The sequence below is a fragment of the Cebidichthys violaceus genome, unplaced genomic scaffold (assembly GCF_023349555.1).
Source record: "Cebidichthys violaceus isolate CVI_PGR_0920_01 unplaced genomic scaffold, fCebVio1.0.p SCAF_10, whole genome shotgun sequence".
Taxonomy (NCBI): domain Eukaryota; kingdom Metazoa; phylum Chordata; class Actinopteri; order Perciformes; family Stichaeidae; genus Cebidichthys; species Cebidichthys violaceus.
This window is the reverse complement of record NW_027176263.1, coordinates 3,644,634-3,667,739: the sequence shown is the minus strand read 5'-3', so window position 1 is coordinate 3,667,739 and position 23,106 is coordinate 3,644,634. Positions and strand designations below refer to the sequence as shown.

At 40.7% G+C, this 23,106-nt stretch overlaps 3 protein-coding genes across 9 annotated transcripts; 2 read left to right on the top strand and 1 right to left on the bottom strand.

Annotated features, from left to right (window-relative positions):
• Positions 1-9,121: 9,121 nt before the first annotated feature.
• LOC137880056 (tumor necrosis factor receptor superfamily member 6-like) lies at positions 9,122-13,240 on the top strand. 4 transcript variants are annotated; one of them, XM_068721141.1, is made up of 9 exons: positions 9,122-9,244; positions 9,566-9,648; positions 10,279-10,413; positions 10,537-10,654; positions 10,838-10,905; positions 11,028-11,126; positions 11,300-11,346; positions 11,701-11,719; positions 12,118-13,240. In XM_068721141.1, exons 1-9 carry the CDS (start codon positions 9,174-9,176, stop codon positions 12,396-12,398), a joined length of 921 nt encoding a protein of 306 aa, XP_068577242.1. In that variant the 5' UTR covers positions 9,122-9,173; the 3' UTR covers positions 12,399-13,240. The 4 variants fall into 4 exon arrangements, 3 of the variants coding, with proteins under 3 accessions (XP_068577242.1, XP_068577254.1, XP_068577259.1); XM_068721153.1 differs by having other exon boundaries at positions 11,028-11,044; positions 12,118-12,256; XR_011103783.1 differs by having other exon boundaries at positions 11,028-11,346; positions 12,118-12,149.
• Positions 13,241-15,332: 2,092 nt separating this feature from the next.
• On the bottom strand, positions 15,333-16,169 carry LOC137878324 (cholesterol 25-hydroxylase-like protein). Its single transcript, XM_068718597.1, has 2 exons — positions 16,146-16,169; positions 15,333-15,908 (listed from the first exon to the last, which is right to left on the bottom strand). The coding sequence occupies exons 1-2, from the start codon at positions 16,167-16,169 to the stop codon at positions 15,333-15,335; spliced, it is 600 nt and encodes a 199-aa protein (XP_068574698.1).
• A 2,327-nt stretch (positions 16,170-18,496) lies between these two features.
• On the top strand, positions 18,497-22,615 carry LOC137880037 (tumor necrosis factor receptor superfamily member 6-like). Of its 4 annotated transcripts, none has more exons than XM_068721110.1 (9): positions 18,497-18,619; positions 18,941-19,023; positions 19,654-19,788; positions 19,912-20,029; positions 20,213-20,280; positions 20,403-20,501; positions 20,675-20,721; positions 21,076-21,094; positions 21,493-22,615. In XM_068721110.1, exons 1-9 carry the CDS (start codon positions 18,549-18,551, stop codon positions 21,771-21,773), a joined length of 921 nt encoding a protein of 306 aa, XP_068577211.1. In that variant the 5' UTR covers positions 18,497-18,548; the 3' UTR covers positions 21,774-22,615. The 4 variants fall into 4 exon arrangements, 3 of the variants coding, with proteins under 3 accessions (XP_068577211.1, XP_068577224.1, XP_068577232.1); XM_068721123.1 differs by having other exon boundaries at positions 20,403-20,419; positions 21,493-21,631; XR_011103781.1 differs by having other exon boundaries at positions 20,403-20,721; positions 21,493-21,524.
• Positions 22,616-23,106: the final 491 nt, after the last annotated feature.

Here is a 23,106-nt window from a genome sequence, read left to right as displayed (position 1 = left end):
CACAAATGCTTGTGTGAATTATTGAAAAATTTGCTCCTCCACTTGTGAACCTGTGTTACCCGTAATAATTGAGATAGAGCACCCCGACGTATCACGCAGATTTTGGCTTGTTTAAACTGCAGCACCAACCACACAATTAGCTCCCTGTGAGTTAATGACTAGTCTTCTCTGTCGCTTATAAAAACCCAAAGGCCACATTGAATGCAGAGAGAAGCCAATTCACCCGCTGTCTGGCATTTCTGTCTCAATATTGAACTATTTCTGCTCACAAGAGTGACCTACGCTGTGTAATTTACAATATTTTCTTTTTTTTTAAAAGAAGCTATCTCATTTATATTTAATTAGAAATATGCATTATTTAAAGCTATCTACATTGAACTAGAACTTAACCTTTGCTAACGAGAGACAGAGCGGAAATGGAAAGAGGGAGAAAGCGGGATGCTGGAGAGAAAAAGGATATTAAAATTGAGCGAATTTTACGGCGGTTCACCACAATACACTCGAGACCTGAAGGATGAGTCAGAAAGGGGATGGCCGTATCAAAGAAAATTGTGAAAGCAAAAGACGAAAGAGGAAAGGGTTCAAACTCAAGTAGCATTGAGGTTGAACTTAGCTCACGATTTTGAACACAGAGAATAACATTTGAACAATGTCATTGTATCTCAATCAGCATCAGGAGCACCGAAGCTCATGGAAAAGTTATTCTCTGGTGTGACAACGCTGTGTTTTTTTTTCCGCCAGTTTTTGCCCAACATTTCATGTGAGCTTCAATCTAATTGGTCTCACCCCCACTCCACTTAAGCCATTTGTGTCTTCACGTTGAGCAGATGTGGCTGATTTCTTACTCTTTCACACTTTTACAATTGCAAAGCTTAACCACTCAAACCGCATTGGAAAATGTCCCCACACCCTTAAATAACGGTTACGTGTGTGTGTGTGTGTGTGTGTGTGTGTGTGTGTGTGTGTGTGTGTGTGTGTGTGTGTGTGTGTGTGTGTGTGTGAAAGAGAGTGAGAAAGAGGTAAAGAGAGTGAGAGCACACCCTGATGCATACTGTCTCCAAATAAAGACTGATGTGTGCATGTGTGTGCATGTGCGCACGGATACAGTTTGTGTGAGTTTGGAAAGCTACATTCTTAATTTTTGATATCTAGCGCATGACATGAAAAAGTGCAATCAGCTCCTGCAGTCGAGATGTCAAAAACTGCCATATCTAAATAAATGTCAGTGCATCCAGATACATATGGGACACACACACTCACACATACTCACACATACTCTCACACACACACACACACACACACACACCACCTGTGACATTGCCACTCGTTTCTGTGCGAGCTCCAGTACAAGTCAGATAAATCACGGCGAGAAGGACGTGTCTTAAAGTCACCATGTGTTCATTCTGCGATATACAAAAGACAGATATGATTAGATTGAATATAAGGCAACACGCACACATGCACACACACAGAGAGATGGTGCACAGTATCATCTCTCATCTCTGTGACGCCTTACATGTCCTGATGCAATACAGGAGACGTAAACACGCCATTTCACATCATCACAACTAACCCAACATCACGCTCCTTCTGCAGGATTTCAACCGTGACAAAGACCTCCATCAGATAGAGAATAACAAAGTGCTGAGGTTTCATGTCTGTTCACTTCCTCTGTGATTTCAAGAGAGAGAGAGTGTGTGTGTGTCTGATAAAGTGAGAAAGAGAGGCCCTATCTATACTTGAAAACTCACCACTACCACAAATAAGTGAGTGTGATTCATCACTTCCTTCCTATTAAGCACGAACAGTGCAAGAGCAAAGGGTGTAAACCAAACACTACAGTTCAGAGCACCACGCCCCTCTGCATGGTTGCACTACGTACACTATGCACCTGCACGCCTCTATCACATACAGCATGGTTATTTTCTACTTGATGTATAGAGCATTTAGTATGTAGTAAATCAGCTTTTCTAATCATTTAAGTGTTTGCATGTGTGAAGCTTCTGTGTGTGTGTGTGTGTGTGTGTGTTTGTGTACGTGCAGTATGTGTGTGACAGGGCCTCCAAAAAGTTCTGCTTTCGACCTCTGGTGCCATCTGCTAGTGACAGGGCAGAAATGCAAATCAGATGCAGTCAGATAATACACCACGCTCGCTCCCTTCATTAGAGCAGCCTACAGAAATAAACTAGGTCAGACAGACCAGCAGCCAGCTGTGTATGTGTGTGTGTGTAATAAGGCCCATGCGCCTCTCTTTGTGTGGGGAGACAGCTATACGTGTGTGTGTATGTGTGTGTGGGGGATGGGTTTCCAGTTAGCAGTGCGGGTTCATAATATCCTTACTTGTGATAATGCACCCTGAACAGTCCCCGGTAACATATAGAGACAAACGGCAGCTCATCCAGTCAGCACTCCTTCAAAGATGTCAGACAGAGAAGGCCCTTCTAGGCTCTGTGACGGGGCGAAGGAGCCGGGTGACAAATAACGGCTCTTATCTGAGGCTGAAATTAGCCACAGCCCGAGCACAACTGATAGAGAGAGCGTATTAAACTCTCAAAAACGAACCACCCCGGGAGGGTGATGCAACGCAGAGGCAACGCTGGCGTAATGCAGACAGATGCGTCCTCCTCTCTCATATCGCTGCGACGCCTCTGAATTATGAATGAGGCCCTGTGCACCTCTTCAATGCAAAAGCCTTCTCCTCTTCACGCTCACAATATGCTGTTTGTTTTTCGTTAACGCCTCGCACTCAAAACGCCGGCCTCCTGTCGCCACTGTTGGTTGTGCTAAACAGTCTTAAATGAAGGTTAACGGAGTATTTAAATCACCTTTGTCTGAGAACAGTCAAACAGAGCACATACAGTAGCAGACAGGCAGGTGCTGATCTGAGACAATTAGATCGCTTGCTATTGCATTTGAGGAGCTGAACTGATTTATGATTTACAGAGAAACAGCAACTTTCTGGCAAATGCAGTTTTTGATCTAGTTACTTACAGTAAAGCTTCAGTTCCGTGTCCTTCTATGTGGCTGCATCCTGATGCTGCAGGATATTCTGTAAGTTTGTATAATTTCAAAAAATCATACTACACAAAAACACATATGAATAATTACCAAAAAGACTTTCCATGTCTTTCATAAATTCTTCACGAGTTTTAAATCTTTTAAGAAAATAAATCTAGATTCCAAACAGGCATGTCAGGTTTTATTGACTCATTATATGTGATAAACATTGAGCAATATGAGCTGAATAATAAATGACTGCGTGCCTTTCAGAATACTTTCAAACGTGGGCCTTCTATTTATAGACGCTCAAACATTTCCTTCTCCAGCTTTTCTGTTTTCTTTCTTCCTCCAACTGATTTCAGGCACAGATTGTAAATTTGGTCTCAAGGGAGGGTCAATGATTCTCGTTTCCTGCCGCTTGGTCCTCTTTAACCAAAATGAGTCTCCACTCCTTGAATGCTCTCGAGTTCCTCTGAGGTATCTGAGGTTTGTCTTTATATGCTTGTGTATGAATCGGTGCGTGCTCACACCAGCTCGTGATGTGCATGTGTGCAGCGTGGCATGTGTCTGTAGGCATGTGAGTGTGATGCATGAAGTTAGATGAAAAGGTGACATGAGATGAAAAGGTTAATATTTTCCAGGCTGGTGGGTGGGAGGTGATAGCCATGTGTGTTCATGTGTGTAAGTGCTGGTAGTGTGTGTGTGTGTGTGTGTGTGTGTGTGTGTGTGTGTGTGTGTGTGTGTGTGTTTTCTGTGTGGGTGAAATAGAAGAGTTTCGTGTTCTCAGGAAAGTGGATTCATCTCACTGTTTGCTCGACTATCTGAACACAAAGTTGTCGAACATTTTACCGTATTTCTCATGAACTATTGCACATGAAAATAAATCTGATGCTCATGATTGTTTATCACTGTCTTTTGATTCTAATCCAGATGCGACATTTCTGAACATTTTCTGTTATTAGAATTACAAAGTGAAAGGATTGTGCAGCCCTGTGCAAAGTGTATGCACTCACTGAAAGTCAGATTATAAAGATCAACGTTTCCCAACCTTTTCTGTCATGTAGCACCACGGTTCTGTACAGAGGAACTTAATTACTCCTCCTTCGACGCCACCTTTTATGTTCCAAATGTTACACTTACAAAAATGTAATACAATACAATTGCACTTTCTATTTTTAGGTAGTTTTGGTTTTAGTTTGCATTTGTAATACTATCACTTGAAGGAGCAGAAGCTGGATTATCAGCCATGTATCCACTACTTTGAACTACTTCAACCTTAAATCCATTACTTTTAGCCACCAGTTTCAACTGTGTAATCATTACTTAACTACAGTTTCAACTTCTCACCTCACTAAATAACCATGTTACTTTTCACACATTCTAAATGTTGTGTTACAGAGTTACAGATGACTCAATATTGTGTTTTTTTAAACAAATGCTAATACCTCGTACTCCCTGACGGCAGCAGATGTAGCCTTGACTGAGAATCTCTGATGTAAACCACAGCAACAGTTTATGCTAGGTTAAGGGGAATGAGAGGAGCACAGACACATAAAACGTTCATTTATTCTGCACGAGGGCGGACTCAGAAATAGGAGAGGGGTTGTCCTCGAGGTCAGACGCCCTTTCATGTTATGGTTTAGAGACGAACAACAAACGGCTGGAGGACGGAGAGGACAGGTAAAGGACAACACAGGCAGACTTGGACTCACTTTGTCCCGGCCTACAGGCTCGGCTCAGTCTCTCCCTGCTGCCACTCTGTTTTCATTCAGTCCCTAACTGGATTTTCCAATATCAATAGTCCCAATAAATCCATCTCTATGGGACTTTCAACGACATTATTCTTGTCTTCCCTCTGTGCTGGGGGAAAAGCGCTCGGCACAGTTTGGAACAAGACGTCCAATCTGCACTCCTCGCCATTGTCTTCCCCACCAGACAGCCCCAGTGAATGAATGCTCTTGGCCAAATCCCCCTTCCATGTGCAGACGCCGACTCCCTTGCCCACAGATGCGCTTGACTCTAATTAGGCAGACCGCTGGATGTGTTGCGAGAAGGGGGGGGGAGTGAAATCTCTCTGCACAGACATATCGTCTAGTGGCAGCTTTACAGACTCAAGTCTTTTCATCTAGTTTGTCTGCATGTGTGTATGCTGGTGCTGAGGGAGAGAACGACAGGGAGATCTTGTAGTTGCTGCTGACGATTTAGCGATGAACACAATCCTTACTTTTAATGTACGGCACAAAGCTGCACTCAAATAAATGTCTGACTATCAGAAACTGTGTGTGTGTGTGTGTGTGTGTGTGTGTGTGTGTGTGTGTGTGTGTGTGTGTGTGTGTGTGTCAGTGCTGCAACATGTTGCACGGCTTTGCACAGCCCTGCTGCTCGTGCAGTTACAGAGTGCACAGTACGCTTCAGATCTACAGAACTTGCTGAGCATTCCCCCTGAGACATGCGTCATCAGCACAGAGGTTATTTCCTGTAGTTGAAGAGCAGCATGAGTCTCTTCCTGTTCTGTGTGTGTGAAGAAGCGTCAGGTTAGTCCCCCCCCCCCGGTCCCAGTTTCTTACTGGTCACATTACAAGGCAGTTTGCAGTCGACATTTTGTCCTTATTTCATCTTTCACTCTTAAAGAATTCAAGATATCCCAAATAGAGATATCCCTGTCTGAATAATCCAATACCACGCCTGCAGCTTCTCAACAGGAGCCCTGCATATACTGCCAGTCTCATCAGTCTGATTCTTTTTAAGGTGAATGTTTCAAATATTCACTTTGAGGCAGACTCAAGTGAGAACTGTCACGGTGGTTATGTTTAAATGTCAAGTCGCAGCAGTATAGCTGCTGTGAAGTGAAAGAGCGAAGCCTATCCCTTTGGAAGTATAGTTTTCACCATTCGCCTCAGTGCATTCATGGATTATGATTACTACCTGTAGGCCTAAAAGCATTGGCTCCAGCTCAAGTTACAGAAGAAGCATAACTTTATGGAAGAAAATATCAAAAATGAAGCACTCATTCCGCAACATGCATGACATTTTAAATGAACAGATGCATAGTATACTTTAGAGGTGGGTATTTCAACGTGGCACTGACATGCATGCAGTAACATTTCTGGAAATTTTCTTTTGCTTTGCTGGTTATTTTGATTTTCAGGTTAACACTGTTGTGACCCAATTTCCCCAAAAAAGACCTAGTGCATCGTGATTATAGTTAACTAAATCTATAAAACCGATTATATTACAATACAGAATTAATGAACTTCAACACGCAGAAACAATCACAACCATTGAAGTCTTCTGTCTTTCCGTCTGGCGCTTCTTTTACCCAAACAGAAGAGCTGTTACCTTCTACTTCCTCGACTCATCTCCTCCCTCCTCTTCTGTGTCCCCGGGGAGGCTCTGCAACACGGTCCCTTCCAGCAGCTTCCTCCTAACAACAAAAACATTGTCTTATTCCATTTTATTTTTCCTCCCCTCCATCTCAGTGGAGCCATTACTTCTGCCTTATTCTGCATATGAGCTGGGGGCGATGGGAGGCGGAACAGCATTGGCCGTGGATGATAATGTTCTTTCCACAGAGCTGAAATCTGCGAGCGGCACTTATCTGCTGGTGGTTTTGCAGCTATTTGGTTTTGTTGCAGTTCAGCAGAGTAGAGGAGAGTCGTGCTCTCATTGTGGCCTATTGGTAACAGTTGTATATGCTGCTGTTACATTAAGCAGTAGCCCACTCAAAACAGAGAATGAGCAAACTAAATACAGGAGCTTGTGCCAAGAAGACCATGTCCAACTCATCCACTTATTTATCCTCAAAGCTAGCAGCTGAGGGAGGAGACCATCAGGTGCACTTCTTTGAATTGCATGATGTCCACAATATGTTACCATCCTTCAACAGATATTTTTTTCTCTTTTCATAGCCCATCTTTGTAAACAGTTACTTCTGTTGATAAAAGAATGAATGAAGTTTGTTGAAAAGAAAGACGGAAGGAAAATATTGCAGAAACTGTCCGTTGTATGACTTGCATCTGTCCTTCAATAACTAAATATATATGCAAAAAGAGAAGAATGAATGATAGTGAAAGAGCTGCAGAACTAATTGCAAGATCAATCCAGCATGGTCTACTTGCTTTTCCAGATTTGGCTGTGCAATACATGTTACCTGTTTGAACTCTGCGAATAAATGGAAATATATTCCAAAAGTACGAAGACTCCACAGCCACGCTAGCAGCTCTGTGAGGAAGTACTCTGGTACTGTGGTACTTTGAGCTAATGCTAATGTCGGCCTGCTAACATTCTCACGATGACAACGTAAAGTTGATGATGTTCAGCATTCAGCTGAGATGGATGGGAATGCCATTAGCTTTGCACAGATTTGCTCATAAAGATTTGACCTGGTGATGACACTGAAGTCCTGTCTGTCCACCAGTTGTGGAAACACTTCACTCAAAGAAAAGAAAAGTCAGGGAATCACCAAATTCATTAGTATTCATTCTCTGGGGACCACAAATGTCTGTAATAATTTTAATTTCATTGGTCATCCATCCAATGGCTGTTGAGACCGAACCGACATTGCCACACACAGTGCCATGCTGCTTGGGTGGCTAAAACAATTAATTCATGATTTTCTAAAACACCTGTGTATGTGTGTGTGTGTGTGTGTGTGTGTGTGTGTGTGTGTGTGTGTGTGTGTGTGTGTGTGTGTGTGTGTTAATTTTGCTCTATAAGTGGGCCAAATGAGCAGGCAGCAGACTGATACAAATCCGACACCGGGACTCCCTGGGACTACAAAGGCCTGAAATTTGATACACTTGCAAAAACAACCAAATCCCACAGGAGTTCTCCTTCAAGTTAAGTTCTTATTCCCCAGCCAAATACTTTTTTCCTTCGCTTTTGTTCAAAGATAAATTTGCTGTTAACTACACTTGGCAGAGATCAAACAATTATGGCGTTTTTTTTAAGGGTATGAGGTGAGTGTGAGGCATTAATTTCTTAGCGGCACAGACAGAAAGCATTTCCTGCTACAGAAATGGCTTGTATGGCACACTAAGAGCATCATTAATTCACTTCATAGTAACTTTATCAATCAATGAGTGAGATTACATTGATTCATGTGTTATTATGGCACCACGGTTGCAGCTGTCCAGCTGTGCAGTGCTTTGCTTACCTACATAACCTTCTTTATGTCTTTATTTTACTGATTCCCTGTTCAGGAACAACAACAAAAAAGACAGAAATGAGTCAGTAACTGGTGGTGCTGATATGACAAAGATGCATGTTTTTAAACTTTACAACTGGGTGCTGACAACACAATTAAAGTATGATTTAAAAGGAATGCATCACAAACATAATTCAGGCAGGTAAACTCGGTAGTTTAGGTCCAGGTAGTTTTTGTTGTCTAGAAAATCTGCTGTTAGTATTGAATCTCTTAAGCAATAGTTTGAATATATGTGACTATGAATTAGACTTTTAGCAAACTCTTCCAGCCATCATACCTTACAAAGAGCAATAACACCTCCTAGTGGCACAATCTGAGTTTAGCAGTTTGGTTCCACTCTTCAAACCGTACAAATGTCACCGGCTTTCTATTCATGTAGATCCTGTTAACCAGAGCCGTTGCCACCATTGAGGTGCTTTACATTCTGCAAGTAGAAACTCACACGTGGTGTGTGTTTTGAGCGTGGGTACTTTTAGGCCTACAAAAATAATAAATACAAGTCCTAGAAACACATTCCCAGCATCACGGAGAGGGCTTTGAAACACAATTTAGAACCTGTTGGTAAATAAGATGTAAGATAAATAAACAGCTAACTGACTAACTCAAAGAAATTGTGTTTTTCGGTATTTCTAATGCCCTGTATATGGCCCTAATGTGGGGTTTTTCCAAAACACAGAGATATTGCATTACATTTGGCAACGATGATAACCAAATTACAGCATAAATTAAGTTGTATCATAACATACAGCTGGAAACACACATTAGAAAAACCTACAGAACTGTTGATTATATGTACAGGCTACACTGTAAGCAGACATACTGGAGAAAATGCACGATTCGTTGTGTACTAGTGTCAGGAACTGAGAAAGCAAAAGGAAATGAGGAAAACAAAAGTCCCCTCTTGAGTCTCCGCCTTCGCACAAGGCAGCGCACCTTCACCAGTTATTACATCATTTGTAGCAGCAGGATGGATGCTGCTTCAAGCAAGTTTCCCGTGTGGTTCATCGCCTTTGTGTTGCTCTCCCTCCATGTTTATGTGTAAGTACAGTGACACAGACAACAGATATGAAGTGTGTGAGCTCGGAAGTTACGCTGTATGTTACAGACTGTGTTTACGTAGAAGTCTGTAAAGCTGGCGTTAACTGACTGGATCGTGTTGCCGTGGTCTCTCGGTCAACGTTAACCGTTTAATTTGGGTTAACGCTTCATTTGTAATTAGAGACGACTGATAAGGTTTAGGGGAAGGGATGGGTTGAGGTACGTGTGATATTAGATATAGATATATGTGTTTTTAAGGCTTAAGTCGGGTTCGAGTAATACAACTTACTTTCACTTTCGCTTTTGTCGCTTCCTCTCCAGGGCGGAAGGGAGGAACGAGAGCAATCCGTGCGTCGACGGCACGTACGATCACGGCGGAAGGAGATGTTGTCTGTGCAATGCAGGTAGGTAGTGGTTAGGCTGTATGTGTTCACAGGTTGGAAGTTCACTTCCAACCTAAATAATGTCATGGAAATCAGTCTACACATTTTGCAGCCTTCTTTAATGAAGAGGGCGGCAAATAATCCAAGTCCTAGTGGTTAAAATGTGATTGACAGACTCATTATATAGTGCAAGAAAACAACATTTTGATGCAGGGCCCTTTGACATGACAGTGCCTCAAGAAAAGGTAAAGAAACAAAAGAATGCAGGAATTATTCCACAAAATTAACCACTAAGTACCTGATGCATGTCATGGTCCTTGGGGCCCTTGTGGTCTGGGGCCCCTGGGCAGTATTTCTTGACGTAATACGTCCCAGCCTCTTTACTTGTAAGCTCAACCTGTGAGGTAGGTCTACATCGTACAATGAGTGGAACTTTTGTGTTGTTGGACAGAGGCCCATCACGCAAAACCTTTAGCCATTTTAAGATATTGCTAAACATGAACATCTGAAACTGTTAGTGTTGGTTTTGTTTGAAAAGTGGTACAATATCAGCTAGAATATGTTTGTATGTGGCTTTCTGTGAAGGTGTGTAAATCATGATTAAAAAGTATTTTTTTAACTGCCTCTGCCTCATGTGTCTCCATACTGTAGGTCAGTACCTGAAGGAGCACTGCACTACGGATCTACAATATGGCAAATGCGAAAACTGTGCTCCAAAAATGTATAGCAGTCAGCCTAATGACCTGGACTCCTGTGAGCCCTGCACATCCTGCTCACAGCCTAATGGTATAGACATAATAGGACATCACTGTTTATTTTTTATTTTTTTAAGGACTAATACAGTTCAAAGCCATGTGAAGTTTGGTCGGCCCCTCTAATGTCAGTTGTGTGGTTTTACCGTCCTTTTAGCTAATCTCGAGGAGAAGGAACCCTGTACCTCTGGCAGTGACGCTAAGTGCCGATGTAAAAAGGATCACTATTGCAGCAGTGGCACAGAAACATGTAGAATCTGCAATCCTTGTAGAGAGTAAGTTCTGCTCCTTCTAATATCCCGAAACTAGAAGATGTATATATATATATAGCTTCTTCAAGAAATGTCTTGAAAACAGGGTCACAGCGTGTTTATTGACCTGTCCCCATAGACTGCCAGCAGAAAATAAAGAAATAATCATTTTTTTCTCACTCATACTTTCTTTTCTTTTGGTTAAAGGTGTCCGGAGGGCATCAAAGTAGCCTGTTCAGCCAGCAATAACACAGTCTGCAATGAGAAAATTGAAGGTTTGGTTTAGTTTTGCATCATTGCATCATGATGGCCTCGGTTCGTAGCTTGCCATGCCATTTATAAACAGAGGTGTCATAATTTAGTTTGTGCTAAAATATAATGTGTCTTTGTGTTTCAGGGGTAAATAACATTGGGGTAATTATTGGCAGTGTTGTAGGATCACTTCTCTTCATTGCTTTCATTGCTCTTCTTGCATATTGTATATGGAAACACTACTGTGAGTATTTCTCAACTATATGTAGTAAGACCAGTAGAGGACACTAGAACCTCATGTGTTTTTAGGAAAGTACAGTAATATTACCAGAAGTTCTGTTCACGTTCAAATCAAATGCTTTTGTATCTACTCAATAATATATATGTGTGTGTCTTCTTCACGATTTATCTCATAAGGCAAGAGAAACCCGAAACCAGACCAAACGGCAAATGCTGCTGATGTGGTAAGTCATTCTCCAGAGTTAACTCTTTCATTCCGTTTATAACTCTCTGACCAGCTGTTAGGAAGCTTGTCCCTTGTCCTGTTTTATCTCTCTTCTTTTGTCACACATGTACACATGTGCATGTATGATAAACACGTTTCTGTCTCTCCTCTAATGCTGGCATAGCTGCCCCTTTCTATGGGAGGTGCAGGTTAGTTGTCTGAAACCTTTGCTGTCTGTGTTGGTGTGCTTGCTCTGTGTCACTTCTACTGTGCTGTGGTGTATTTGTAAAGCCTGTGTAAGCAGTTTGTTATTTTAGTACTGTGGAGTTGTAATTTGTTCTAAATTAACATTCATGCTTCTTCTGTTTCTCAGGAGGTGCAGCATCTTTCAGGTAAGAAAAGCCCCAGAAGTCCTTTTTGTATGAATGCAATATTGGACCTTTAATTGATATTTCTCTATACTCTGTGTGTGTTAGATTAAATGTCTGATCCATTGATAATCAGACTGAATTGACATTTCATTTGATGTCAATATTCAGTCTGATATTGTGCGTATGTTAGTTGTATTTTATAGTCTTGTCCTAACCAAGTAGTGAGGAACATATTGTGTTTCTAAGTACTTATTTCTAACTGGTTAGCACAACACCAGACCTAAATGAATCACTGAAAACATTTAAGATGTGGGCAGTGATTTAGTGGTCTGGAAACAGGCCAGATTGGTGTTTTTTTGTCCATTAAAATCAAAATGCCTTTATCACATTAATCCCCACTTTTCCTGTCTTTCACGTAGCTCCAGTTGTTGATCTCCAGCCTCACCTGGTTGACATTGCACAAGTGATTGGATGGAGGGATATGCAGGATGTAGCAATGTGCAGCAATATACAAAACACTGTTATTGAGTCTTGTAAACTGGACCACCCTAATGATAGTCAGGAGCAGACACTTCAACTACTAAAGATCTGGACGGAGAAGCAGGGAAGGGAGGCCTCAAAGGTCTTGATCGAAATCCTTGAAGACAGGGGCAAAAGGGGCAAAGCAGAGAAGGTGAAGGATATATTGTCTCGCTCATAACGTCCTGCTTGAATGTGTCTGTTGTGAGCACTTTTTAAATATTTGCAGTACTGTATGAATTATTATTTTGAACTCAGTTGAGATGTCTCTCTGTCTGTACTTGAACTTTGTGTTGGGGTCTGACGTTGTGTCATGTGAAATCTTCATCCAAACACACAACTGAGTCACAGACACCCCAGGACTTCCTGTGGTGCAGCTTTGCCTGTCCCTGAAACTACAAAACTCTCCGTCCCATCCAGCTCTTGGCTTTGCTGCTTTTAAAAGAAAATCCTAGGCTACAGTATTAATTTCTCTGGACGAACAGACTGTTTTGTTTTTGGACCCTGAGGCAGAGAACGGATAACTTCTATGCCCCGTTCTCTCCTCGTTAACGTCGACTTTGTGCTGGTTATAAGGAAGCAGAATACCCTTTATTTCCGAGGAAAACGCTCTGCCAACAAAGTGGTTTTATCCCTGTGCTCGAATTCAAACCTTCACTGTTCACTCTGAATGTGAAATAGTACTTTGGCTATTGACATTGTGAGTGAATACTAATTATGAGACTTAGTTTACTGGTCCCTGTTCTCAGGGTGGTGCCCCATTATTGTTAATAATTGTTAATAATCTTACTGACATTAATAATTCTATTGATGTCAATAATTTTGTTTTTCATATTTGCTGATAACCAAACTCGCTCCTTGTCATTGCCAACATTTGTAAAAGCTGAATTTAGGACTTCTGTGATCTACCTCCAGTTTTATCGTGTTGATATAACGATGCTGGTCAAAGGCTGAACAAAGTCCATTTGTGCCACAGCTTGTGTAATGTGTATTAAACCTCATTAAATGTATTTTCAGGAAACATTTCACTGTTGGTTTCTAATATGTTGTGAGTGGTCTATTGTCTGTTGCTCATAGACAGATTTTTCTGTTCAGTCATACATCTACATCCTCATTGATTTCTTATTGCCGTGTATCTACATTGTCTTGGTGTCTACCAGCAAGTATTTAATTGGGACTAGGGCTGCAGCTAACTATTACTTTTATTATTGATTTATTTGATGATTATTATCTCAATTAATCAACTGATCAGTATCAGACAACAGTGAAAAATGGTGCAATTTCCCAAAATGTAGTTTGTTTCAGTTTTCTAATGAGGTAAAAGAAAATCAACAAAAGCTGCAACCAGTACATCTTTACTTTTGCTTTAAAAATTAGCTAAATTACTGACAATTACATTCCTGTCAACTAATTACCAATTGGCGCCTTGCTTGTACAACTAAATTACTTCCATAGTTGTAATTTAATTAGTAAAAAGTGGTTTTGATAAAAAACAGAAAGTAGGGCTGCAGCTAACAATTGTTTTTTTTAGTTTGGTCCATAATATTTCAGACTATAATGAAAAATGTACACCACAATTGATGAATGCCTGAAAAGATAAACCACTTCCAGTTCAGTGTAGTGGTGATGTGATATTGAGAGTATTGCCAAGTGCACCTTCCTTTTTGTCTTGTGGTTTAGTTGCTCTGTCCGAGTGCCACATTCTTTAAAATGCTGATTAAGTAGTCTACACCGACAAGAAGTTGGGATGGGGAAACTGATCAAACAAGTCGTGGTTCAATGTTACTTATTATGTAAAGGAAAGAAAGAAATCATGGGAAATTGAACTTTGAGATTGTATTGAAATGATTTTAAATGGTAGAAACATTGTGAGAATGTGTAATTCAAAAAGTTACTCAATAAATAACATAGTTAAAATGGGATTTACAAAATAATTACAAAAAATAGATCATTGAAAAAATTGTCAAACGCATGAATAAATAATGACTTCAATACATCAGCTTGACAGCACATGTTTTAAACAGGTTTAGTATCTCAGGGGCTTTCCATTGTGTCATCCTTTGTTTCTGTCTACTGATGGATCTTAAAGGGTCAGTTCACCCAAATCACCCGATCTACATGAAACTTGAATCTTGGTTTTATTGGTTCATAATTTGAAATATTTGTTTCTGAGGAACACTTGAATGCACATTTGTTTGTGGTGCTTAAGTGTGAAGTAGTCACATAATCCACTGATCCCACCTTAAATTAGATTTTTTTTCATATTCAATATTTCTTATCCTTCATGTTTTCTTTTTTTTCTCATTCTTATTTTTCACACTTAAAGAGTTTTTAACATTAGTTTATGTGACAAGTAAAATCTTTGAATAGTTGAAACTTTGTAGGTAAACCTAAAAAGAAATAACTACAATATACCAGTAGAAGTGATAAATTATGATTTTATTTTGTAATGTGGGTGAACTGACTCAGCTGACTGCTGACTGCTCAGCATTCGATGTTAATAAAAAAAAATGGTTCATGACATACCTCCATCTTCAACCTGAGCAGAGATAACAAAGTGCGCAGGGCCTTTAATCATTCATTCATTTGTCAATCCAACTATACCCATATAAACATACCCATACAGCAAAATGAATAGTTTCTCTCAGAACAATTGTATAAGAACAGAAAACCACCTCTACAGATTCATCCGTCCCATAAATCTGAGAGGAAGGAAGCCCATCTGTTTATCCGGTTATTTCGGGTCTGCTGATTAGCCTGTCCACTTTCATTTCTCATCGGCCCAAAGTTGCGACATTGGCACAGGGTTAGAATCTCCACTGAAGGGAGAACTGACGGTGCATCGGTGAGTTGAGAATATAACAAGTGACTGCTTTGAAATTAAACACTAAGAGATGGTCGCAAGATAAAATGTACAATTGTCAAAATGGAGAGAAATGATACAGCAACTTCAACATAGAGAAACAAATAAAGAGACATTTGTTTTGTAATAAAAAGATGAATGAAAAGTCTGAATTTTAAAAATGTCAGCATGACAGATATATACAATTTTGTTTTTCTTTGTTAGTAGCTTTTCTTGCAGGTTAACAGCAGAAAAAAAGTCCTTCACTGATAATCATGACCTCTTTAAAGTGTCCCTCAAATTCCCCTGTGTCCCCTGCAGCGTGCCAAGAAGTCTGTCCCAGTGAGTGAAGTACGGCGCGTAGTTGACTTTGAATTTGAGGTGATGGAGGTCATGATGCCGAGCTCCTCCATAGAGGCCGAACGGCACCAGTCTACATGGAGACCAGGGGAATTCATAGCCAGAGTGCGCCTCCACAGACAGATACATGTTTGTGACAAAGAAGAACAACTCGGTGAGCGGATGGCAGCCCAGCAGGGCAGGGTTCAGGGCTGCGAAGAAGCTGAGGCTCAGCGTCTCCCAGGCACCCGTGTTTTCTGTCGTCAGCGAGAAGGTGGCTGTGTAGACGTGGTGCTCCTTGTGGAAGAAATGATAGAGCCAGGGCACCTTGTGATGCAGCAGATGCCACAAAAAGTACTGCATGTCGAACAGGAGGAGGCAGGCCAGCACGTCCTTGACAACAGTCAGCAGCTCGGGTGCCGGTGCAGGAGAAAACACGGGCCTCCAGTACCAGTGCACAACAGAAATGGGGAAAATGAAACAGATATGGTTGTGGATTCTGCATATGAGCTGGGGGCGATGGGAGGCGGAACAGCATTGGCCGTGGATGATAATGTTCTTTCCACAGAGCTGAAATCTGCGAGCGGCACTTATCTGCTGGTGGTTTTGCAGCTATTTGGTTTTGTTGCAGTTCAGCAGAGTAGAGGAGAGTCGTGCTCTCATTGTGGCCTATTGGTAACAGTTGTATATGCTGCTGTTACATTAAGCAGTAGCCCACTCAAAACAGAGAATGAGCAAACTAAATACAGGAGCTTGTGCCAAGAAGACCATGTCCAACTCATCCACTTATTTATCCTCAAAGCTAGCAGCTGAGGGAGGAGACCATCAGGTGCACTTCTTTGAATTGCATGATGTCCACAATATGTTACCATCCTTCAACAGATATTTTTTTCTCTTTTCATAGCCCATTTTTGTAAACAGTTACTTCTGTTGATAAAAGAATGAATGAAGTTTGTTGAAAAGAAAGACGGAAGGAAAATATTGCAGAAACTGTCCGTTGTATGACTTGCATCTGTCCTTCAATAACTAAATATATATGCAAAAAGAGAAGAATGAATGATAGTGAAAGAGCTGCAGAACTAATTGCAAGATCAATCCAGCATGGTCTACTTGCTTTTCCAGATTTGGCTGTGCAATACATGTTACCTGTTTGAACTCTGCGAATAAATGGAAATATATTCCAAAAGTACGAAGACTCCACAGCCACGCTAGCAGCTCTGTGAGGAAGTACTCTGGTACTGTGGTACTTTGAGCTAATGCTAATGTCGGCCTGCTAACATTCTCACGATGACAACGTAAAGTTGATGATGTTCAGCATTCAGCTGAGATGGATGGGAATGCCATTAGCTTTGCACAGATTTGCTCATAAAGATTTGACCTGGTGATGACACTGAAGTCCTGTCTGTCCACCAGTTGTGGAAACACTTCACTCAAAGAAAAGAAAAGTCAGGGAATCACCAAATTCATTAGTATTCATTCTCTGGGGACCACAAATGTCTGTAATAATTTTAATTTCATTGGTCATCCATCCAATGGCTGTTGAGACCGAACCGACATTGCCACACACAGTGCCATGCTGCTTGGGTGGCTAAAACAATTAATTCATGATTTTCTAAAACACCTGTGTATGTGTGTGTGTGTGTGTGTTTGTGTGTGTGTGTGTGTGTGTGTGTGTGTTAATTTTGCTCTATAAGTGGGCCAAATGAGCAGGCAGCAGACTGATACAAATCCGACACCGGGACTCCCTGGGACTACAAAGGCCTGAAATTTGATACACTTGCAAAAACAACCAAATCCCACAGGAGTTCTCCTTCAAGTTAAGTTCTTATTCCCCAGCCAAATACTTTTTTCCTTCGCTTTTGTTCAAAGATAAATTTGCTGTTAACTACACTTGGCAGAGATCAAACAATTATGGCGTTTTTTTTAAGGGTATGAGGTGAGTGTGAGGCATTAATTTCTTAGCGGCACAGACAGAAAGCATTTCCTGCTACAGAAATGGCTTGTATGGCACACTAAGAGCATCATTAATTCACTTCATAGTAACTTTATCAATCAATGAGTGAGATTACATTGATTCATGTGTTATTATGGCACCACGGTTGCAGCTGTCCAGCTGTGCAGTGCTTTGCTTACCTACATAACCTTCTTTATGTCTTTATTTTACTGATTCCCTGTTCAGGAACAACAACAAAAAAGACAGAAATGAGTCAGTAACTGGTGGTGCTGATATGACAAAGATGCATGTTTTTAAACTTTACAACTGGGTGCTGACAACACAATTAAAGTATGATTTAAAAGGAATGCATCACAAACATAATTCAGGCAGGTAAACTCGGTAGTTTAGGTCCAGGTAGTTTTTGTTGTCTAGAAAATCTGCTGTTAGTATTGAATCTCTTAAGCAATAGTTTGAATATATGTGACTATGAATTAGACTTTTAGCAAACTCTTCCAGCCATCATACCTTACAAAGAGCAATAACACCTCCTAGTGGCACAATCTGAGTTTAGCAGTTTGGTTCCACTCTTCAAACCGTACAAATGTCACCGGCTTTCTATTCATGTAGATCCTGTTAACCAGAGCCGTTGCCACCATTGAGGTGCTTTACATTCTGCAAGTAGAAACTCACACGTGGTGTGTGTTTTGAGCGTGGGTACTTTTAGGCCTACAAAAATAATAAATACAAGTCCTAGAAACACATTCCCAGCATCACGGAGAGGGCTTTGAAACACAATTTAGAACCTGTTGGTAAATAAGATGTAAGATAAATAAACAGCTAACTGACTAACCCAAAGAAATTGTGTTTTCGGTATTTCTAATGCCCTGTATATGGCCCTAATGTGGGGTTTTTCCAAAACACAGAGATATTGCATTACATTTGGCAACGATGATAACCAAATTACAGCATAAATTAAGTTGTATCATAACATACAGCTGGAAACACACATTAGAAAAACCTACAGAACTGTTGATTATATGTACAGGCTACACTGTAAGCAGACATACTGGAGAAAATGCACGATTCGTTGTGTACTAGTGTCAGGAACTGAGAAAGCAAAAGGAAATGAGGAAAACAAAAGTCCCCTCTTGAGTCTCCGCCTTCGCACAAGGCAGCGCACCTTCACCAGTTATTACATCATTTGTAGCAGCAGGATGGATGCTGCTTCAAGCAAGTTTCCCGTGTGGTTCATCGCCTTTGTGTTGCTCTCCCTCCATGTTTATGTGTAAGTACAGTGACACAGACAACAGATATGAAGTGTGTGAGCTCGGAAGTTACGCTGTATGTTACAGACTGTGTTTACGTAGAAGTCTGTAAAGCTGGCGTTAACTGACTGGATCGTGTTGCCGTGGTCTCTCGGTCAACGTTAACCGTTTAATTTGGGTTAACGCTTCATTTGTAATTAGAGACGACTGATAAGGTTTAGGGGAAGGGATGGGTTGAGGTACGTGTGATATTAGATATAGATATATGTGTTTTTAAGGCTTAAGTCGGGTTCGAGTAATACAACTTACTTTCACTTTCGCTTTTGTCGCTTCCTCTCCAGGGCGGAAGGGAGGAACGAGAGCAATCCGTGCGTCGACGGCACGTACGATCACGGCGGAAGGAGATGTTGTCTGTGCAATGCAGGTAGGTAGTGGTTAGGCTGTATGTGTTCACAGGTTGGAAGTTCACTTCCAACCTAAATAATGTCATGGAAATCAGTCTACACATTTTGCAGCCTTCTTTAATGAAGAGGGCGGCAAATAATCCAAGTCCTAGTGGTTAAAATGTGATTGACAGACTCATTATATAGTGCAAGAAAACAACATTTTGATGCAGGGCCCTTTGACATGACAGTGCCTCAAGAAAAGGTAAAGAAACAAAAGAATGCAGGAATTATTCCACAAAATTAACCACTAAGTACCTGATGCATGTCATGGTCCTTGGGGCCCTTGTGGTCTGGGGCCCCTGGGCAGTATTTCTTGACGTAATACGTCCCAGCCTCTTTACTTGTAAGCTCAACCTGTGAGGTAGGTCTACATCGTACAATGAGTGGAACTTTTGTGTTGTTGGACAGAGGCCCATCACGCAAAACCTTTAGCCATTTTAAGATATTGCTAAACATGAACATCTGAAACTGTTAGTGTTGGTTTTGTTTGAAAAGTGGTACAATATCAGCTAGAATATGTTTGTATGTGGCTTTCTGTGAAGGTGTGTAAATCATGATTAAAAAGTATTTTTTTAACTGCCTCTGCCTCATGTGTCTCCATACTGTAGGTCAGTACCTGAAGGAGCACTGCACTACGGATCTACAATATGGCAAATGCGAAAACTGTGCTCCAAAAATGTATAGCAGTCAGCCTAATGACCTGGACTCCTGTGAGCCCTGCACATCCTGCTCACAGCCTAATGGTATAGACATAATAGGACATCACTGTTTATTTTTTATTTTTTTAAGGACTAATACAGTTCAAAGCCATGTGAAGTTTGGTCGGCCCCTCTAATGTCAGTTGTGTGGTTTTACCGTCCTTTTAGCTAATCTCGAGGAGAAGGAACCCTGTACCTCTGGCAGTGACGCTAAGTGCCGATGTAAAAAGGATCACTATTGCAGCAGTGGCACAGAAACATGTAGAATCTGCAATCCTTGTAGAGAGTAAGTTCTGCTCCTTCTAATATCCCGAAACTAGAAGATGTATATATATATATAGCTTCTTCAAGAAATGTCTTGAAAACAGGGTCACAGCGTGTTTATTGACCTGTCCCCATAGACTGCCAGCAGAAAATAAAGAAATAATCATTTTTTTCTCACTCATACTTTCTTTTCTTTTGGTTAAAGGTGTCCGGAGGGCATCAAAGTAGCCTGTTCAGCCAGCAATAACACAGTCTGCAATGAGAAAATTGAAGGTTTGGTTTAGTTTTGCATCATTGCATCATGATGGCCTCGGTTCGTAGCTTGCCATGCCATTTATAAACAGAGGTGTCATAATTTAGTTTGTGCTAAAATATAATGTGTCTTTGTGTTTCAGGGGTAAATAACATTGGGGTAATTATTGGCAGTGTTGTAGGATCACTTCTCTTCATTGCTTTCATTGCTCTTCTTGCATATTGTATATGGAAACACTACTGTGAGTATTTCTCAACTATATGTAGTAAGACCAGTAGAGGACACTAGAACCTCATGTGTTTTTAGGAAAGTACAGTAATATTACCAGAAGTTCTGTTCACGTTCAAATCAAATGCTTTTGTATCTACTCAATAATATATATGTGTGTGTCTTCTTCACGATTTATCTCATAAGGCAAGAGAAACCCGAAACCAGACCAAACGGCAAATGCTGCTGATGTGGTAAGTCATTCTCCAGAGTTAACTCTTTCATTCCGTTTATAACTCTCTGACCAGCTGTTAGGAAGCTTGTCCCTTGTCCTGTTTTATCTCTCTTCTTTTGTCACACATGTACACATGTGCATGTATGATAAACACGTTTCTGTCTCTCCTCTAATGCTGGCATAGCTGCCCCTTTCTATGGGAGGTGCAGGTTAGTTGTCTGAAACCTTTGCTGTCTGTGTTGGTGTGCTTGCTCTGTGTCACTTCTACTGTGCTGTGGTGTATTTGTAAAGCCTGTGTAAGCAGTTTGTTATTTTAGTACTGTGGAGTTGTAATTTGTTCTAAATTAACATTCATGCTTCTTCTGTTTCTCAGGAGGTGCAGCATCTTTCAGGTAAGAAAAGCCCCAGAAGTCCTTTTTGTATGAATGCAATATTGGACCTTTAATTGATATTTCTCTATACTCTGTGTGTGTTAGATTAAATGTCTGATCCATTGATAATCAGACTGAATTGACATTTCATTTGATGTCAATATTCAGTCTGATATTGTGCGTATGTTAGTTGTATTTTATAGTCTTGTCCTAACCAAGTAGTGAGGAACATATTGTGTTTCTAAGTACTTATTTCTAACTGGTTAGCACAACACCAGACCTAAATGAATCACTGAAAACATTTAAGATGTGGGCAGTGATTTAGTGGTCTGGAAACAGGCCAGATTGGTGTTTTTTTGTCCATTAAAATCAAAATGCCTTTATCACATTAATCCCCACTTTTCCTGTCTTTCACGTAGCTCCAGTTGTTGATCTCCAGCCTCACCTGGTTGACATTGCACAAGTGATTGGATGGAGGGATATGCAGGATGTAGCAATGTGCAGCAATATACAAAACACTGTTATTGAGTCTTGTAAACTGGACCACCCTAATGATAGTCAGGAGCAGACACTTCAACTACTAAAGATCTGGACGGAGAAGCAGGGAAGGGAGGCCTCAAAGGTCTTGATCGAAATCCTTGAAGACAGGGGCAAAAGGGGCAAAGCAGAGAAGGTGAAGGATATATTGTCTCGCTCATAACGTCCTGCTTGAATGTGTCTGTTGTGAGCACTTTTTAAATATTTGCAGTACTGTATGAATTATTATTTTGAACTCAGTTGAGATGTCTCTCTGTCTGTACTTGAACTTTGTGTTGGGGTCTGACGTTGTGTCATGTGAAATCTTCATCCAAACACACAACTGAGTCACAGACACCCCAGGACTTCCTGTGGTGCAGCTTTGCCTGTCCCTGAAACTACAAAACTCTCCGTCCCATCCAGCTCTTGGCTTTGCTGCTTTTAAAAGAAAATCCTAGGCTACAGTATTAATTTCTCTGGACGAACAGACTGTTTTGTTTTTGGACCCTGAGGCAGAGAACGGATAACTTCTATGCCCCGTTCTCTCCTCGTTAACGTCGACTTTGTGCTGGTTATAAGGAAGCAGAATACCCTTTATTTCCGAGGAAAACGCTCTGCCAACAAAGTGGTTTTATCCCTGTGCTCGAATTCAAACCTTCACTGTTCACTCTGAATGTGAAATAGTACTTTGGCTATTGACATTGTGAGTGAATACTAATTATGAGACTTAGTTTACTGGTCCCTGTTCTCAGGGTGGTGCCCCATTATTGTTAATAATTGTTAATAATCTTACTGACATTAATAATTCTATTGATGTCAATAATTTTGTTTTTCATATTTGCTGATAACCAAACTCGCTCCTTGTCATTGCCAACATTTGTAAAAGCTGAATTTAGGACTTCTGTGATCTACCTCCAGTTTTATCGTGTTGATATAACGATGCTGGTCAAAGGCTGAACAAAGTCCATTTGTGCCACAGCTTGTGTAATGTGTATTAAACCTCATTAAATGTATTTTCAGGAAACATTTCACTGTTGGTTTCTAATATGTTGTGAGTGGTCTATTGTCTGTTGCTCATAGACAGATTTTTCTGTTCAGTCATACATCTACATCCTCATTGATTTCTTATTGCCGTGTATCTACATTGTCTTGGTGTCTACCAGCAAGTATTTAATTGGGACTAGGGCTGCAGCTAACTATTACTTTTATTATTGATTTATTTGATGATTATTATCTCAATTAATCAACTGATCAGTATCAGACAACAGTGAAAAATGGTGCAATTTCCCAAAATGTAGTTTGTTTCAGTTTTCTAATGAGGTAAAAGAAAATCAACAAAAGCTGCAACCAGTACATCTTTACTTTTGCTTTAAAAATTAGCTAAATTACTGACAATTACATTCCTGTCAACTAATTACCAATTGGCGCCTTGCTTGTACAACTAAATTACTTCCATAGTTGTAATTTAATTAGTAAAAAGTGGTTTTGATAAAAAACAGAAAGTAGGGCTGCAGCTA

Excerpts from the sequence above, each read along its gene's own strand:
- LOC137880056 (XM_068721141.1), top strand. The coding sequence starts at position 9,174 with ATGGATGCTGCTTCAAGCAAGTTTCCCGTGTGGTTCATCGCCTTTGTG. Across the intron at positions 9,649-10,278 it reads ATGTTGTCTGTGCAATGCAG|GTCAGTACCTGAAGGAGCAC; the intron begins GTAGGTAGTGGT and ends TCCATACTGTAG. Across the intron at positions 10,655-10,837 it reads ATCTGCAATCCTTGTAGAGA|GTGTCCGGAGGGCATCAAAG; the intron begins GTAAGTTCTGCT and ends TTTTGGTTAAAG.
- LOC137878324 (XM_068718597.1), bottom strand. The coding sequence starts at position 16,169 with ATGGTCTTCTTGGCACAAGCTCCT. Across the intron at positions 15,909-16,145 it reads TCTTCTTGGCACAAGCTCCT|CTCATATGCAGAATCCACAA; the intron begins GTATTTAGTTTG and ends CATCGCCCCCAG.
- LOC137880037 (XM_068721110.1), top strand. The coding sequence starts at position 18,549 with ATGGATGCTGCTTCAAGCAAGTTTCCCGTGTGGTTCATCGCCTTTGTG. Across the intron at positions 20,030-20,212 it reads ATCTGCAATCCTTGTAGAGA|GTGTCCGGAGGGCATCAAAG; the intron begins GTAAGTTCTGCT and ends TTTTGGTTAAAG. Across the intron at positions 20,502-20,674 it reads TTGTATATGGAAACACTACT|GCAAGAGAAACCCGAAACCA; the intron begins GTGAGTATTTCT and ends TTATCTCATAAG.